At 45.6% G+C, this 14,985-nt stretch overlaps 2 protein-coding genes across 3 annotated transcripts; both read right to left on the minus strand.

The window, feature by feature from the left end:
• Positions 1 to 419: 419 nt before the first annotated feature.
• Positions 420 to 2,591, minus strand: LOC125548614 (GDSL esterase/lipase At4g10955). The gene is made up of 3 exons (XM_048712180.2): positions 2,103 to 2,591; positions 1,698 to 1,805; positions 420 to 1,526 (listed from the first exon to the last, which is right to left on the minus strand). Exons 2-3 carry the CDS (start codon positions 1,766 to 1,768, stop codon positions 566 to 568), a joined length of 1,032 nt encoding a protein of 343 aa, XP_048568137.1. The 5' UTR covers positions 1,769 to 1,805; positions 2,103 to 2,591; the 3' UTR covers positions 420 to 565.
• A 5,421-nt stretch (positions 2,592 to 8,012) lies between these two features.
• Positions 8,013 to 12,016, minus strand: HCF101 (ATP binding protein). Of its 2 annotated transcripts, none has more exons than XM_048708506.2 (15): positions 11,831 to 12,016; positions 11,631 to 11,750; positions 11,285 to 11,427; positions 11,147 to 11,197; positions 10,716 to 10,871; positions 10,504 to 10,647; positions 10,282 to 10,424; positions 10,056 to 10,125; positions 9,865 to 9,960; positions 9,684 to 9,773; positions 9,541 to 9,594; positions 9,338 to 9,461; positions 9,018 to 9,142; positions 8,430 to 8,552; positions 8,013 to 8,272 (listed from the first exon to the last, which is right to left on the minus strand). In XM_048708506.2, the coding sequence occupies exons 1-15, from the start codon at positions 11,919 to 11,921 to the stop codon at positions 8,189 to 8,191; spliced, it is 1,614 nt and encodes a 537-aa protein (XP_048564463.1). In that variant the 5' UTR covers positions 11,922 to 12,016; the 3' UTR covers positions 8,013 to 8,188. The 2 variants fall into 2 exon arrangements, with proteins under 2 accessions (XP_048564463.1, XP_048564462.1); XM_048708505.2 differs by having other exon boundaries at positions 11,631 to 11,753.
• Positions 12,017 to 14,985: the final 2,969 nt, after the last annotated feature.

Here is a 14,985-nt window from a genome sequence, read left to right on the forward strand (position 1 = left end):
CATAGGAAAATAAAAATAAGCGTAGACTTAATGGAAAAATTCCTTTGATGTGAACCAAATGACATCTCGTTTTCTATTCCTACTCATAGGATTTGAGTTACATGTCATCTCATTTCCTACAAATTTCCTATTTCTATGATAATCCTATCCTATGAACCAAAAGAGGCCTATGAAATCTATTTCTGAACTGGTTCGCCGTCGGCTCCAAGTTGAGTCATCTCAGCACAGAAGCAGGTTTATGATCTCTGGCATGGACAAGTGGTGCCTGTATAGTAGAGCGTGTCTGCCATGGACCTATCCGGAAAAGAAGGAATATACAGTGGTGGTTGTTTGTCAGTGGGTGATGTTCTATACGAACGTGCTTTTTTTTAATGAATTCATGTGAAATAAATCTTAAAAGTTGTGCTACTGGGCATGCCTTGAATCGAAAGTTCAAAACTACAGTAGTAGTATAAATCTTGTCTTCTCTTCTGCGTTGACAGTTTCAGGCTCTGCAGCCAACACAAATCATTTTCGAGTTTCAGTTTCTACGAGAGCCAGGATCCAGAGGAGGTTTGCCAGCCGATCAAGCGTACGAATAGGCCCTGCACTCCAGGGCCAAGTCTGGCCTCCACCACTGGTGGATCCCGTGCGCCGACTTGAAGTCCGGCGACGGGCCGCGGTTCACCGTCAGGACGGCCGAAGGGAACAGGTGCAGCGGCTCGCAGCCGCCCGGCTTGCCGATGCCCAGCAGCAGGTCCTTAACCGAGTGCCTCGTCGCCAGCCTCCCGACGGCGCCCGCGCCGATGTCCTCCATCTTCTTGCGGTGGTCGAAGTACCCCACGTACTCCGCGCTGATGGGGTCCGCCGGGTTTACCAGCACGTTCGGCACCCACCGCGCCAGCGCCGCGAAGGCTTCGTCGCCGCTGCCACCGCCCTTGTGCAGGACGGTGGCCACCCCGGCCGTGACGAAGCTCTTGGCGATGCGGATGCCCTGCTTCACCTTCTTGTGCGGGATCCTCTCCACCGGCGCCGACAGGAACGGCGCGTTGAAGAGGAATGTGGTGAGGACGACGCCCGCCCGGGCCATGGTCTTTCCGGCGAGGGTTGAGATGGCGGACCCCAGCGAGTGGCCGGCCAGCCAGACGCGGCCGTGCCTCGCGACGTCGTGGATGGTCTGCATCGCGACGCGGAAGCGGGAGGTGTGCTCGATGCCGCTCCGGACGAGCAGGAGGTCGAGCTCGAGGTCCCTGGACGCCGAGGCCTTCTTGGTGACGGTCCCTCGGAAGGCGACGACGTAGTGCGGCGCGCTGGCGGCCGCCGCGGGGTCCATGAGGTGGTACGGCGGCTGGAACGCGTACACCGCGCCGAAGATGGAGGAGTCGGCGGCGTCCACGAGCGCCTGCCGCAGCTCGAAGTGGAAGAACTTCCACCACGCCGGCGCGCGGGCGTCGGGGCCCTGGCGGTTCCGTTGCCGGTCACGCTCCAGGACGTACACGCCTTGCACGAGGCTCGCCATGGCCGATCGCTGGTGGTGTGGGCAGTTCCTGACCGGAGCAAATCATCAAATGGCAAAGGTGATCAGCGGCATTATAATTTGCCAGTGCAGGCTCCTGTTTTCTTTTGTTCCTGGAATTTTTTGCTCATAAACCATAGAAAAATCATGATCCCGTTATCATTCCTAGTTGATTTCAACGATGAAAATTTCAGCAACTTACCAATTCACGTATGTCAAATAGGTAGGTCCTGAAACCTCAAAGAGGTCCTTCTGTGACGGCACTTTGCCCATCCTTGCCCCAGTTGATCAGATTAGCCAGAAGGTTGCTCTGTACACGAAAATGAAATGTGCATACTAAACGTGAGACAGCATCAATCTTACAAAGATATAACTGTCAGAGACTATTTAGGTTTCCAGCCATGATACTCTTGGAATATAGACAGTGGACAAGTTCAGAGGAAGATACAAGCAAAGCATCCCAAGGTACATTTTCAGATTTATTCAGAACACATAATGAAGGCCTTCGATCCCATATACCCACATTCCACAAGAACTCGTGATCAACACTGCACCCGTGATATGAGAGTGTGAATCATGAATCCAGAAAAGGGAGGCAGAAGATTACCAGATAAATTTCTTCTTCAATATCATATCATGCTCGTCGCGGCGGCATCCTCTCCCTCGTTGCTCTCTCTGGACTCTGAATGGGATTCATACTCTTGTTTGGGCAACAAACCAGACCATCTAACTGATTGGCAAAAAAATTATTCGGGCTGACCAAGGGCTGGAGAAGTTAAGAAATGGTGCTTGAAGAGGCGAAAGAGAAGACTTTGAGGTTAGGAGCACGAAATCTTCCCTCTTGTACAGCTGGGCGCACCACAAGTGGCTTAAATAACAAGACGCACACCCCTTCCCGGATGCAGATTTGTGCAATATTACTTGATATGCATCTTCTTTCCATGATACACCAGCCGGGTAATGCTTGGATGCCAATTTTGGAGTGCCTCTTTAAATGCAGATTTGCACATTTCCTTCCCTGTGTACTACAACTAATGATTGGATGCAAGTTTGGATTGCTTCTTTAAATGCTTAATAAAAGAGGGAGATAGATATGGTGCCGAAAAAGCCGATAATTGCTGACTTGGAAAATTGACAAATCAGAAAAAGGGTATGCATTCTCTTTACATTGTACTGGATGATGTCTCTTACTCAGCTCATTTTAAGAGCAACTCTAGCAGAGTCATCATATTGCCAGCCTACATAACGCACAGTCGCCATAATGTGGTCTTCATATTTTCCCTGCAAGTAGGACCCATCTATCATTGGGTCATATGTTCTGTCTAGCCTACTTGCAATAATTTAGATCAAATAATGAGCATCATTCAACATATTATTACAAACCATTAAGCAACAAATAATCCGATCAAATAAATTGTTCAAGTAGAAATAAATAAATTTTAAAGCAATTTAAACGCACTATCTACCAGCAGCTACCAATGATGCTCAACAGCTAATGATGGGGGCTCGGTCTTCAATCCTCCGGCATGCCTCAAGAAATGCTTGAATGCAGCTCATGTGCCTGCGAGGCTTGATGATTGTGCCAATATCTTCATAGTCAATGGAGCCTAGCATATCCCTCTCATCCTTTATGATCATGTTGTGTAGGATCACATGAGATGTCATGATATTTGCCAAGGCATCCTCGTTCTAGAAACGAGTAGGCCCCATGACAATTGAAAACATTGATTGCAGCACCCCAAATGCCCTCAAAATGTCTTCCATTGAGCTTCTTGCGCCTTGGCGAAATGCTTATGTCTCCTGCTTTACGATTATAAATTACCTTCACAAATGTTGACTCTGATGGACAGATGTCGTCGGTTAGATAGTAGACTTGGTCATACTAATGGCAATTCATTGTGAAGTTGTGGAGTGGAGAAGTATCAATAGCTATCCCTTGCAACCAGATGAGATCTGTAAGACATTGATGTCACTGTGAAATCCAGGCAACCCAATGTAGCATTGCCAGATCCACATAACTTCACAGGCAACACTTTCCAAAAATTATGGTTTGAACCTTGTAGTGCCCGATGGATTGGCCGTGCCAAGCTGCAAGGCAATTCTTCCACTTACAGTGCATGCATTCAACAGTCCCTAGCATCCTAGGTCAGCCTTTTCTTCATGCATAACTAGAATCTGAGTCGTGTCCTCGGCATTGGGTGCTCGTAGATATTTGTGATACATAAACCCGGACCACAGTTTCAGCAACACTTTCATGCACTTGATGATTATATTGTATCTTGGGCCACTCGAAGAGTGAATCACATGAATCTGTAGGAGATCCATATGAAAACCCCAGAAGTCTCACGATCACTTTTTGAAAAGGGGAAAACCCAGGAGATCGACAACATCTGCTCGTTGTTGAAAGGCGTGCATGTCATCAGCAATTCGACGGAACAACCATTCGGTCATGTGGAAGCGTCACCGGAACACATGTGGTGGGAAGGTGGAAACAGACTCAAAGTAGTCGAGCATGAGTGGCTCATGGCCAACAAATCTGTTCGGGCAAAATGTCGCATAATCAACCTGTGATCCCGGGTGATTCCTCTTTGTTTCAGTTGATGTTATCCACTCGGCAACCAACAAATACCACATGGTCTTCTTCAACGTCCATGATTTCACTGTCGGACTCATAGCTTGAATTTAATGATGAATCGTCGAGAAAACATTAGCTCCACCACCGGATCCATCTACACATAACGTGAATCCTATGTCATCTGCACGAATCTATGAGTCTTGCTAAACTAAATTTATGAGGAAATGGTGGGGAAATTTACCTCCGGGCAAGTCGTCGAGCACCTTGAGGTCACATGGCCGAAGGGGTGGCATGGCCGGGTGGCGGGAAGAAGGCGCGGGGTTGTGGCGAAACATGGGAGGTATGAGAATGGTTCAATGGAGGCGGCACGGGCCAAATCATGGCGGTCCAGTCTTTCGAGGTGGCATAAAGCGAAGGCAACACTGGGATGTGGTGGCAGCGCAAGGGAGCGCGCATCTTGAAATTTTCGTGGCGCTAATATTTGGTTGGATGGAGGGCACACTGTATCGCCTCGCTCAACCTTCAAATATGGAGGCTCGTGTGATGGATTTGGCGCGCCCTCCAAATATTATGACGGTCGAGGGTCGCATGGTGACTCTACTAGAGTGGCCTTTTTGGCCAAAATTGCCATAATGACCATTATTACACCAACTGAGTCGATATGGTGACTCTGCTAGATTGCTCGTACTAACTTTTAATTACATTGGTTTGTTATGTCTTATGTGTATACACTAACTGAAAGCATCTCCCAAAATACTTCCGCCCACCTCACTCGGGTGGCTCAGGTGAAACCCTAGCCATGTCGTCCCCATCTCCTCCCTCATCTCTCTCCTTGTTTCCACTCGACGAGGTTGACGGGCAAAGCCTGTGCAACGAGCGGTGGTGGTCGGCTCGTCTCCTAACTCGGAGGGGGGTGTCCTCGAGCGCGCCATGTCAGCTCTGCTAAGCGGTAACATGATGTATAGAGTCTGACACCTATCCGGTTATGGAAGGTTGAAAGGAGAATTGTGACAAGCTCTGAATGGAAGCCCCGGTAAAGGGCGGCCGTAACTCTAACTGTCCTAAGGTAGTGAAATCCTTTGTCACATAAGTAGCGACCTGCACGAATGGTGTAATGATTGCCCCGCTGTCTCCGACATGGCCCTGGTGAAATTGAATTCTCCGTGAAGACATGGAGACCAACGGCTAGACGGTAAGACCCCATACACCTTGATTATAGCTTCGACTCTAGCGAAAAAAGAGTATTGCGAGGCTCAGACGACTCCAGGCAGCTTCAGCGATGGACGCACTGTTGTGGCTGCAATGGAAGCACGGTGGCTGGTGGCAGCCAACTCGTGCGTCCTTGCCTAAATATAGCCGCTAGAGGAGAACGTCCCTAGCCAAGGTGACGACCCCCCATTGCAGATTGCAGTGGCGAGGATGAGTGCCGCCCTGCAGATGGATCGATCTGGCTTGGAAAGGGGGCATGCGCTAGATTGTGAGCTCGATGGTTCTGCAATGGTTGTTGTGTGTCGTGTGCCCACCACGTAGGCAGATGGATTTCATGTGCATGGATGACTCGAGCTTCAATGTGAGCAGCCAGACCCATGACACAAGTTTGTGGTGGCGGGACGCTCCTTCTCGAGGCGGTCGGCTAAGTGGCTCTACGGGACATGTGCTTCTTTGGTGCATGGTTGTGATGCATGTTATGAGAGGCATGTGGCCTCTTCCAATGGACAATACGGTGGTTCTACATGGAGTACTGACTTGTGCAGCTTTCGGAAGGTCCGACCTCGGGGTGGTGTTTGGAACACCGCCTTTCATACGTATGATGAAATCTCTTGTTATGTCCCTCATTGGTTGGACTAAGCAATGATGAACTCGCATCGTTACATCGTTGAACACACACGTAGTCTCCATGTTGCTCGAGGTCCAAATCCTTGATTGTTTGGTCTTGGCATTCATGATACAAATCATTGTCCTGGCTATCTTCGACCAGACGTGACAACAACGGTGTGTGGGTGTTATCTCTTCTTGAAGGTGTTCCTACGGAAGAAGTCGACTTAGTTGTAGGTGTCTTCTTCATATCTTATAATGGTTCTGTCATAGTTATCTATGTCATGTACTCTGATTGTTGATGACTTTGACATTGTTATCTTGCATTAACTTTAATAAAATATGGATATGTGCATCTGATGATGTAGAGATCGGGAGGCTTATCCTTCCTTTTAGTAAAAAAAAGAGATACACTAATTACTAGGGATAGCACTAAAAAATAACTCATTGTATAGTATGTTTTTATTGTCATCTCCGGATAAGAAGTTTGGCGTCTCCTTTATGTAAGTTTTGGAGTATTGAGTATGACACTTGCAATGTTTATGTTGCGGCCGGTCAAATGGAGAAGGAAAAGAAATTAAGTTTGTTGTTTTCAACAGGAATTGTTTTCAAAAAGAAACTAGAGTGAGTTAAGAAATTCATCCGCAACTTCTTTGGCCGTCTCTTGCACGTCGTTTGGGCATTTATGATATGTATGCCGTGGGTGATGGAGAACACGTCTTGGCTCTCCCCATTCCCCCTCTCATCCTTGTCAATTTGTCATCTGTGTTCCTATTACTGTTTCCCTTTCCTTTCTTCTCCCTGTTGAAACATATTCCTTACTGTAAAATCATGAGGATTTACAACTTTGAATGCTTTAAAGTTCAGTGGTACGTCATACAGTATGAACTATTAAGCTCCTAATTCCTTCCAGGGGCTGGCCACATAAAAAAATCACGAATATGCAAAGCTTGCATATCTTTTATTGATAGAAAAGGTTGAAATGAGAACACGGGTACAACACATGACACAACCAAAGATGACGAAAACATGATGCTCGAAGGAGAGAGAGAGACGTGGGATGCTTGGCCCAAAACACAAGCTACAACACGGCGCGAAACTACCCAACCAAGAGAAACAACCCAAACCGAAACGATGCCCGGGTCTCGAAAACCATCGCTGGGTACGCCATGAGCAACCAAGATGACGTCTTCATGAAGAGAAACGACACCATGACATCACCGTTGTTCGATCCAAGGAGTCAGACCTGGGGTTTCCCCCGTTGTTCGAAGAGGGGCATGAAGAAAGGGTGTGGCAATGCCTCCCAAAAGGACACGGCACCCTCAGGTGTCGCCACTGCCAGCATCAGCAAGCCGAGCAGGAATTTCGCCACGGCCTATTTCCAAACAATCCTAAAACCGTCAGGACAGGATCCGAAGACGAGGAACATGTCTCGAGATGGAACCGCAACATCCAGACGGGGAGGTACGCCCGCAGCCGAGGGGTTGGCAACGGACACCGCCGGGCGCGTGAGACAAAGGAGGGGGGCGAGGCAAGCAGGACTGGAGGCAATGGTTGACGGTCAGGGTTGAGGAGGCGACGACCGGGCGTAGAGGGCCCATACACGGGATGCGACGACAGCCGGCAACATCGAAGAGCCAAGATCCGGAGATACACAGTTCTGGACCGACGAGACCGAAGCCGTCAAGACGCCGGCGAGCTAAGAAAGCCGGAAAAGGGTGCAACTTTCACAGCACCCGGGCTGGAGCCGCAACCAGAAGGACGCTGGCAGGCCATGGACAGTGGAGTACGCAGGTCTAGACCCTCCAGGACCGGAGCAGCACCGAGGACCCCCAAATCCGCGTCGCCACCTTGCACAATGGCCGCAGGCCCGCCCGCGCCCAGAGCAGGGCCCATCTGCAGTACAAACAGGCAGAGCAGGGCCCACCTGCAGCACCAACAGGCAGAGCTGACCACATACTGACATGCTAAACCCTTGTTTTCTTTGAGTAGTTCTGGACAGAAAAGTGCAATAGGTGTTAATGTGTACAAAATATCACATAGTCTGAATCCAACTGAAGTATACTGTCTATGAGCACTTAAGTTGACAGAAACCATGGTTTCAGATTTCAGAGCACATAAGCGATCTGAACGTAAGAAGACAAACATCTTAATTTCATATTTGAATAAACATTTGCTTTTTCTACACTTTTACAATAATCACACAAAATTCGCTGTAGGCCTAGAAACTCCTTGAGCCTATCAAATCATAAAGGTATTTTTTTTTTCTTTGTCCTTGATGGCTGAACATTATCTCTACTATATCACGAAGAGGCCACTGCAGCTGTTGCTGGAAGAGGAACATCCACTAACCTCTCAAGCATATCCAGTTGATCATAAGGTGCTATCTGCAAAGCATCAGATGCATATGCATTTTAGGTCTTGCGTGTATACCATTTTTCAGAAATATGTTAGTGTCATCTAGATGTATCCCATAACTTTGCTGTACTCTTAAATTATCATAAACATTAACATGAGATGAATCTAATTTTGTGTGTCATATACCTGACTAAATCCATCAGGCCAAGTTATAGAAACAGCATAGTTGCCCATCGGCCGTATCTCTTCAGGCTCGATGTCTTCAGGTACATCGCCGTACTGTACTTTCTGCTCTCCGGTCCATTCGTCCTGCAGAGAAGAACTACTTAGTATCTAAACCAATAAGCCATGAAATAGAGAACAATGAAGACAGCCGGTGCGAAGGTTCTGTGCAGACTGCCTCGCACGCCAGTCCTCCAGATATACAATCTTGAGCACTGTAGGGTAGCTGTACAGTTTTTTTGGTTTTTTGTTCTACGTTTGGTTTTGTAGTCTGCTAATTTTTGTTTAGTTCTTTCTTTCTTTTAGTTCTGGTTTTTTCCTGGTTTGGCTGTAAGACTTGTGCTATCCCAGTGCCCTTTTCTAATAGTACAAAATAACACACATTTAGATGTTCGAGAAAAGGAAACCATTAAATATGTTTCTGAAATGAAAAGAGAAAAATGATGGTGCATGACTTAGTTTTCTGAAAAGAGAAATGTATTAAGCTTTTGGACTCTGTGCATGATACTGTAAATATATATCCAACACATCATAAGGAAAGGGCATACACACCACACTTTGAGCAGATCTGTCGTTCCGTCTGACTGTTGCTGGGTGCAAGAAGAACTCCTCATCTGAATCTGGTACTTTCACTCTGATTGCTCTAATTGATCTATCGTAGGACACTGCTGTTGAAACTGAAAATAAACAACAACAATTTTAACACAACATTAACAAGAAGTATGTTTTATAGTGCAGCACATGCAAAACAAGGTTGCGCTAACACTTTTATATGTTTTCTTTTTCATGTCAAGTTAGTGCACATATGTTATATTCTGTTACTTCTGATTACCAAAAATATTTTAGATTATAGTTTGGAGCTTTTAATTTACCTTGCTGTCTAATTTTAGCACATTGTTGAACAACACATACTCCAAGATTCTGAAATATCTTGGCAACGTCCCCTTGGGGGTCAGACACTACTTCAGGAATGCCAGTGTCTCCAGAAGACGAAAGCTGTAAAATTGCCAAACTATAATTTCCACTCTCAAGTTGAGCCAAGTACAAGCAGGATCTTTTTTCTTTTTGGACTTACAGTTGGCCGTATTGGCAAATCAAAGAGGTTAGGTATTCCAAACTGCTGCACAACCTGAAAGAGTAATTGCATTGTCGAAGAAACTCAATAGCTATCCAAGAGAAATGTGCTACGAAATATTAGTTAATGCAAATTTGTCTTGCCTGAGCTCCAGAACCTTTTCCAAATGGGTAATAGCGCTTTTCGTCAGCATCAAAGTAGCACATGTTCTCAACAACTGCAACACATGGAACCTTGGCAACAGAAGAGGTACAGAGACAAGTCAATGGAAGAATACTTGCCAAATTAGGCTATTCATGCATCATGTTGTGCAAGATTACACACCTTCAGCTTAGAGAACATCCTAACACCCTTTGCAACATCAATAAAAGCCAGCTTCTGAGGGGTAGTAACAATCACAGCTGCGGTCAATGGAGCTACCTGGTGTTTCGGACGTGTTATACTTCGAGATGCTTTCAGTATGATTCAATTCACTAGGATATATAATATGCACAGCAAAGTTTCTAGAGTACCACCTGACAGAGTGTTAAGTGTATATCGCCTGTTCCGGGAGGCATATCAATGACAAGATAGTCAAGTTCGCCCCTTTATGCAATAAACAACAGTGTCAAGTTCTTTTATTCACAGGTAATTCAAAAAACTATTTGGTGCTATATACGTAGTAGCTGGAAGTACTGGGTATTAAATATGTCATGTGCATCTGATGGCTTTAGACAGGGATCAACTGTTGGCTTTGCATACCAGTCAGTCGTGGTCAGCAACTGATTAATGACTCCTGAAACCATTGGACCACGCATGATCGCTCTTCCTTGTCCAGCAAAGCCAAAAGACACCAATTTGACTCCCAAGTATTCAGTCGGAAGAATACTTTTGTTTTCTGGGTTCTAAAGGTAAGTCTGTTTACCATTATTAGTGCAAACACTAAATTCCATGTTAACATAAAGATCCAACCATCAGGCTTACCACCACTAGCAGCCGGTTCACTGGAGAAACCATATTTGGTAAGCTTGGACCAAAGACATCGGCATCGAAAATCCCAACCCTGGCCCCCATACCAGCTAAGGTATAAGCAAGATTCACTGCGACAGTAGATTTTCCAACTCCTCCCTAGAGACGTGAAAATGTCACAAAAAGGAAATTTTAAGGTATCGTTTGACTGGAGTACCAAGCCTTGCCTTGCAACTTGAGACTGCTATGATGTTTGAAATTTTCTTTAGTCCTTCTGGGAGGTCCCCTGCATAAACTGGTTGTGCAGGTTGTGCAGACATTGTAACATTGACCTTCTTAACCCATGGAAGTGCTACAACAACCTCATTTGCCTTTTCTTCAAACTGTACAGCACAAATTCAGAGTTTTAGGCAAAGCCATTCAGTGGAAGGGATAATACAGGTCCAATGTCATCAGACAAAAATCATATTAACGTCATTGCACAGCCCTTCTAAATAGCAGATATACAGTTCAAGTGCAGATCTACCGATGCATAGCAATGGAAGCATAGCTGACATAAGTGGTCGTTAAGATAGATAATAAGATGTTGGCACTGACTTATGCCATGAAATGATCAGACAGCGAATAATCAGATAACTGAACACGAGAACTGCCTCACCATGTCCTTGACTGGGCATGCCGGAGTCGTCAGCTCCACGCGAAACGAGACCTGAAGACAGTCAAGCTAATAGGTAAATCCCAGGCAATGCCGGCTGATCTCTGTCGCATCTCATTCGATCAGGAAGTGCCCTTTTACCTCCTCTAAAGTCTCACTGATCTCCAAATCCTTGATGAACCCACACGAGACGATGTCCGTGCCGAAATCAGGATCAATAATCTGGGAGAGCGCGATGAGCACGTCCCTCTTGGCATCTTCCACTGACGCGACCACCGCACCGGCTGGGGAAATTATACAGACACCAAAGCACACACAAGTTACACAACACACATATATATCTTCAGTTAGCAGGGCACTAAGCCTGGCAACAGGCACAGGCCAGTGCATAAATTCAGAGTCGCCAGGAATTCTGCGACTGCTGCTGCTAATTCTACTACGGCTACCACGGCGAAACATGCAAAAGCTCGGGAGGATTTGAAGTTACCGCTGGACGACGCGGCTCTCGCGCACGGCCGGCGCCGGCCCACGCGCGGTGACAAGAGGGGCCGGGCATGCGACTGGATAGTAGCCGCCGCGGCAGGAGGAGCCTTCGCTGGCAGGGCACCTGCTGCATGTGGATGTATGCTTCATGAGAGCTGAGACATCATCCATCGATCCATTCACGGGGGACAAGGGCGGCCTCACCTCTTGGGGTTGGAGTCGGGGAGACGAGATGAGGAGCGGGCGGCACGATGAAGGAGGCCGGCGCGGTGTGGAGGGTCCGCATTGCCGCCATCTCCGCCGGCGAGGAAGTGTCGATGGGATGGATGATGAGGGCGGAACGGGGGAGGGAGTGGCCGTCTTTGGGCCGCTGGTTGTGTGGATTTGGTTTGCCTCGTGGCTTAAAGATCAGTAGCAGCGCAAGCAAGAGCTGCCCTCGTAGTGACACGGCCACTGATGAGTGGCTCCCACATGATACTCTCCCCGTCTACTGTTTGGGAGCACACGATGGTATTTTAGAGTGTCACGTGGAATAAATATTAGGGAAACACTAAAAATCTGACGTCTGATTTTTAAAGATTCAAGATGAATGATGTCCTATCTGTCGGATTGATCTGCACGAATCGCCGCGCAGATCCATCACCCACGTTAGATTCTGAACATGTTCGGTCCCGTATCGGATCATGATAAACATACAGCCCAGTCACTCCCCTTTCTTTTCACCACTGCCCTCAGTCGCCATTTCATTTCACAAATTGTGCAGTCGTTGTTCATTGTTGTTCTCCTCGATGAGGCGCAAAGTTCGGTAGAGGAAAAGCGGTTGCCGAAGGAGGAGGGGGAGCAGCCGCCACCGGCCGCATTTGTGAGCGACGGTGTCTTCCCACTGCCTCTACTTCTCGCGACGACCTAGCATTATACCTTGAGAGAGAGAAAAGGAGAAAAAAGAAAAGACATCAAAACAAGATGTATCAGAAAGGCATAAAATGAGAGAGAAGAAGCAACATCATTATTCATTTTAGAGTACACATGTAGAGTGCTTTAAAGTAGTACCACTTCATTGCATTTCATTGTCGAGAGTTCATGAGTCTTATTTACATACTAGTGGGGAATTTCATGTTATAGAACTTGACTTGTACATTTCAATGATGAGCCTCCTCAAATAAGCTCTAGGTCTTGATGAGTAAGTAAGTTGGATGCACATCCATTAAACCACAAGAGAGCTTTCATTCATACACTAGATGACCCATTGCGCCATTGCCGCAATGACCAACTACAACCAGGAAGTTAAGCAAACTATGGGCAATACGTTCAATAAATGTTCATTTTATGAATTATCCTCACATATGAGAACACAAAGAAGAAATGGACAAGCTAAATAGTGATAACCACCTCTGGATAATAGGAAGTGCCTGTTCATACTGGCCGCACTTAGACACGACCTTGGTATCGAAGAGGTCAGACATGAACACGGTTTTGGATGAGAGAAATCACTCTTGTGGGGTAGTTTGTTAAGGACCGCCAGATGAACGCATGTTGAGCAAGCAACACCAAACTAGACGAACCAAGATCCATCACAACCACCTAACCAGCAACCTAAATGATTCATTTGCACCTAGCAAATGTGAACAATTTTAAGCATGTTTCTCATTAATTGTGTGCAATTGATTATATTTGTATTTTCCTTGTATTTAGTAATGACAAACAACAACGATCGTTGCTCATTTGCTTCTTGACCGGCCAAGGCACCCCAACAGTTGGGTCAGTAGAAAACCCGACCACACACCCCATGACAAATGACTTGCATCGGGCACGGTAATGAGTATGGTCATACTGTGTTATTTCACTTCCATCTTTTGCTGAGGTAACACGTTCAAGAGACTCATACGACCGCATGTTCTCATACCATGCATACTCAGCAAGGTTCCACATAGTTTTGCGAACCTTCCATTTTTTATTCCCTATTCTTACTTCCTCCTATCTATTTTCTTCTTTTCCTTTTTATTTTTTTCCAATTTGCAATTTTGTAATTTCATGAACATTTCTTGAATTCACAAATATAGTGGAATATCATGAACTTTTTTAATTTTTAATTTTATTTGAATTTGTGAACATTATTTGATTTTACAAAACAAAATCAATAATTTTTTTGAATCACGCGAATTTTTTTTAAAAAAATCCTGAGCATTTTTGGATTCATGATTTTGTTTAAAAACTATTGTGAACATTTTTTTGTGCATATTTATCAAATTTGTGAACATTTTTTTATTTCTTAAATTCATGAACATATTTGGACTCTGTGAACCTTTTGAAATACTTGAACGTTTTTTTTCGAATGCGTGAATGTCTTTTAAAATCACAAACATTATACAAATTCAAGAAGAATTTTGAATTTTGTGAACTTTCTTTTGAAAGCTTGAACATTTGTCCAAATTCATGAACATGTTTTAATTAGTGATTTATTTTTTTAAAAATCAATCATATTTTGAATTCATGTGAACATTTTTAAAAATTGCAACCATGTTTTGAATTAATATAATGTGAACATTTGTCCTTTTTAAAATTCATGAACATTATTTTAAATTTGTGAATGTATTTTGAATTGGCATTTTTTTCAAATTCATAAATCTCTTTCGGTTTTGCTAACTTTTAAAAATTCATAATCTTTTTATTAAAATAAGAACTGCTGAAATGAAAAAATGAAAAGAAAACATTCGCTCGCTTGCTTGCTGGGAGACTCACATGTAGCGATCAACTTTTTTCCCTTGGCGTTCGTAAGCAGATGGACCCGCCCACTTGAAGTTCACGTGGGCGAGCATTCGCCCATCCTGTTGCAACAACGCCCGGCACGTCCCCGACGCGGATGAGGATGGATATTCCTGTTTCGGCTTTCTAGTCTTGTTACCAACATTCGAGCCTTGTTCATCCTACGGAACAGGCACCCGGCGCTACGCCTCACTTTGCACACGCAAGTATTTGCCCAAGGATTTGCCTTGCGCACGATGCGGCAATGGGAGGCGTTTGGTGGGCGGCATCAAGCCCAACTAGTCTCTCGCGAGCTAAGTCGGAGATGTTTGGCTGCCTAGCTTGCATGAAAAAATTGACCTGCCCTAAACTTAGAGCACCTTGTTGGAAACGTAATAATTTAAAAAAAATTCCTACGCACATGCAAGATCATGGTGATGCATAGCAACAAGAGGGGAGAGTATCGTCTACGTACCCTCATAGACCGTAAGCGGAAGCGTTATGACAACACGGTTGATGTAGTCGTACGTCTCCACGATCGACCGATCTAGCACCGAAGGTACGGCACCTCTGCGATCTGCACACGTTTAGCTCCGTGACGTCCCGCGAACTCACGA

The sequence above is a fragment of the Triticum urartu genome, chromosome 3A, assembly GCF_056163025.1.
Source record: "Triticum urartu cultivar PI428250 chromosome 3A, HENAU_Tu73, whole genome shotgun sequence".
NCBI classification, from domain to species: Eukaryota; Viridiplantae; Streptophyta; class Magnoliopsida; order Poales; family Poaceae; genus Triticum; species Triticum urartu.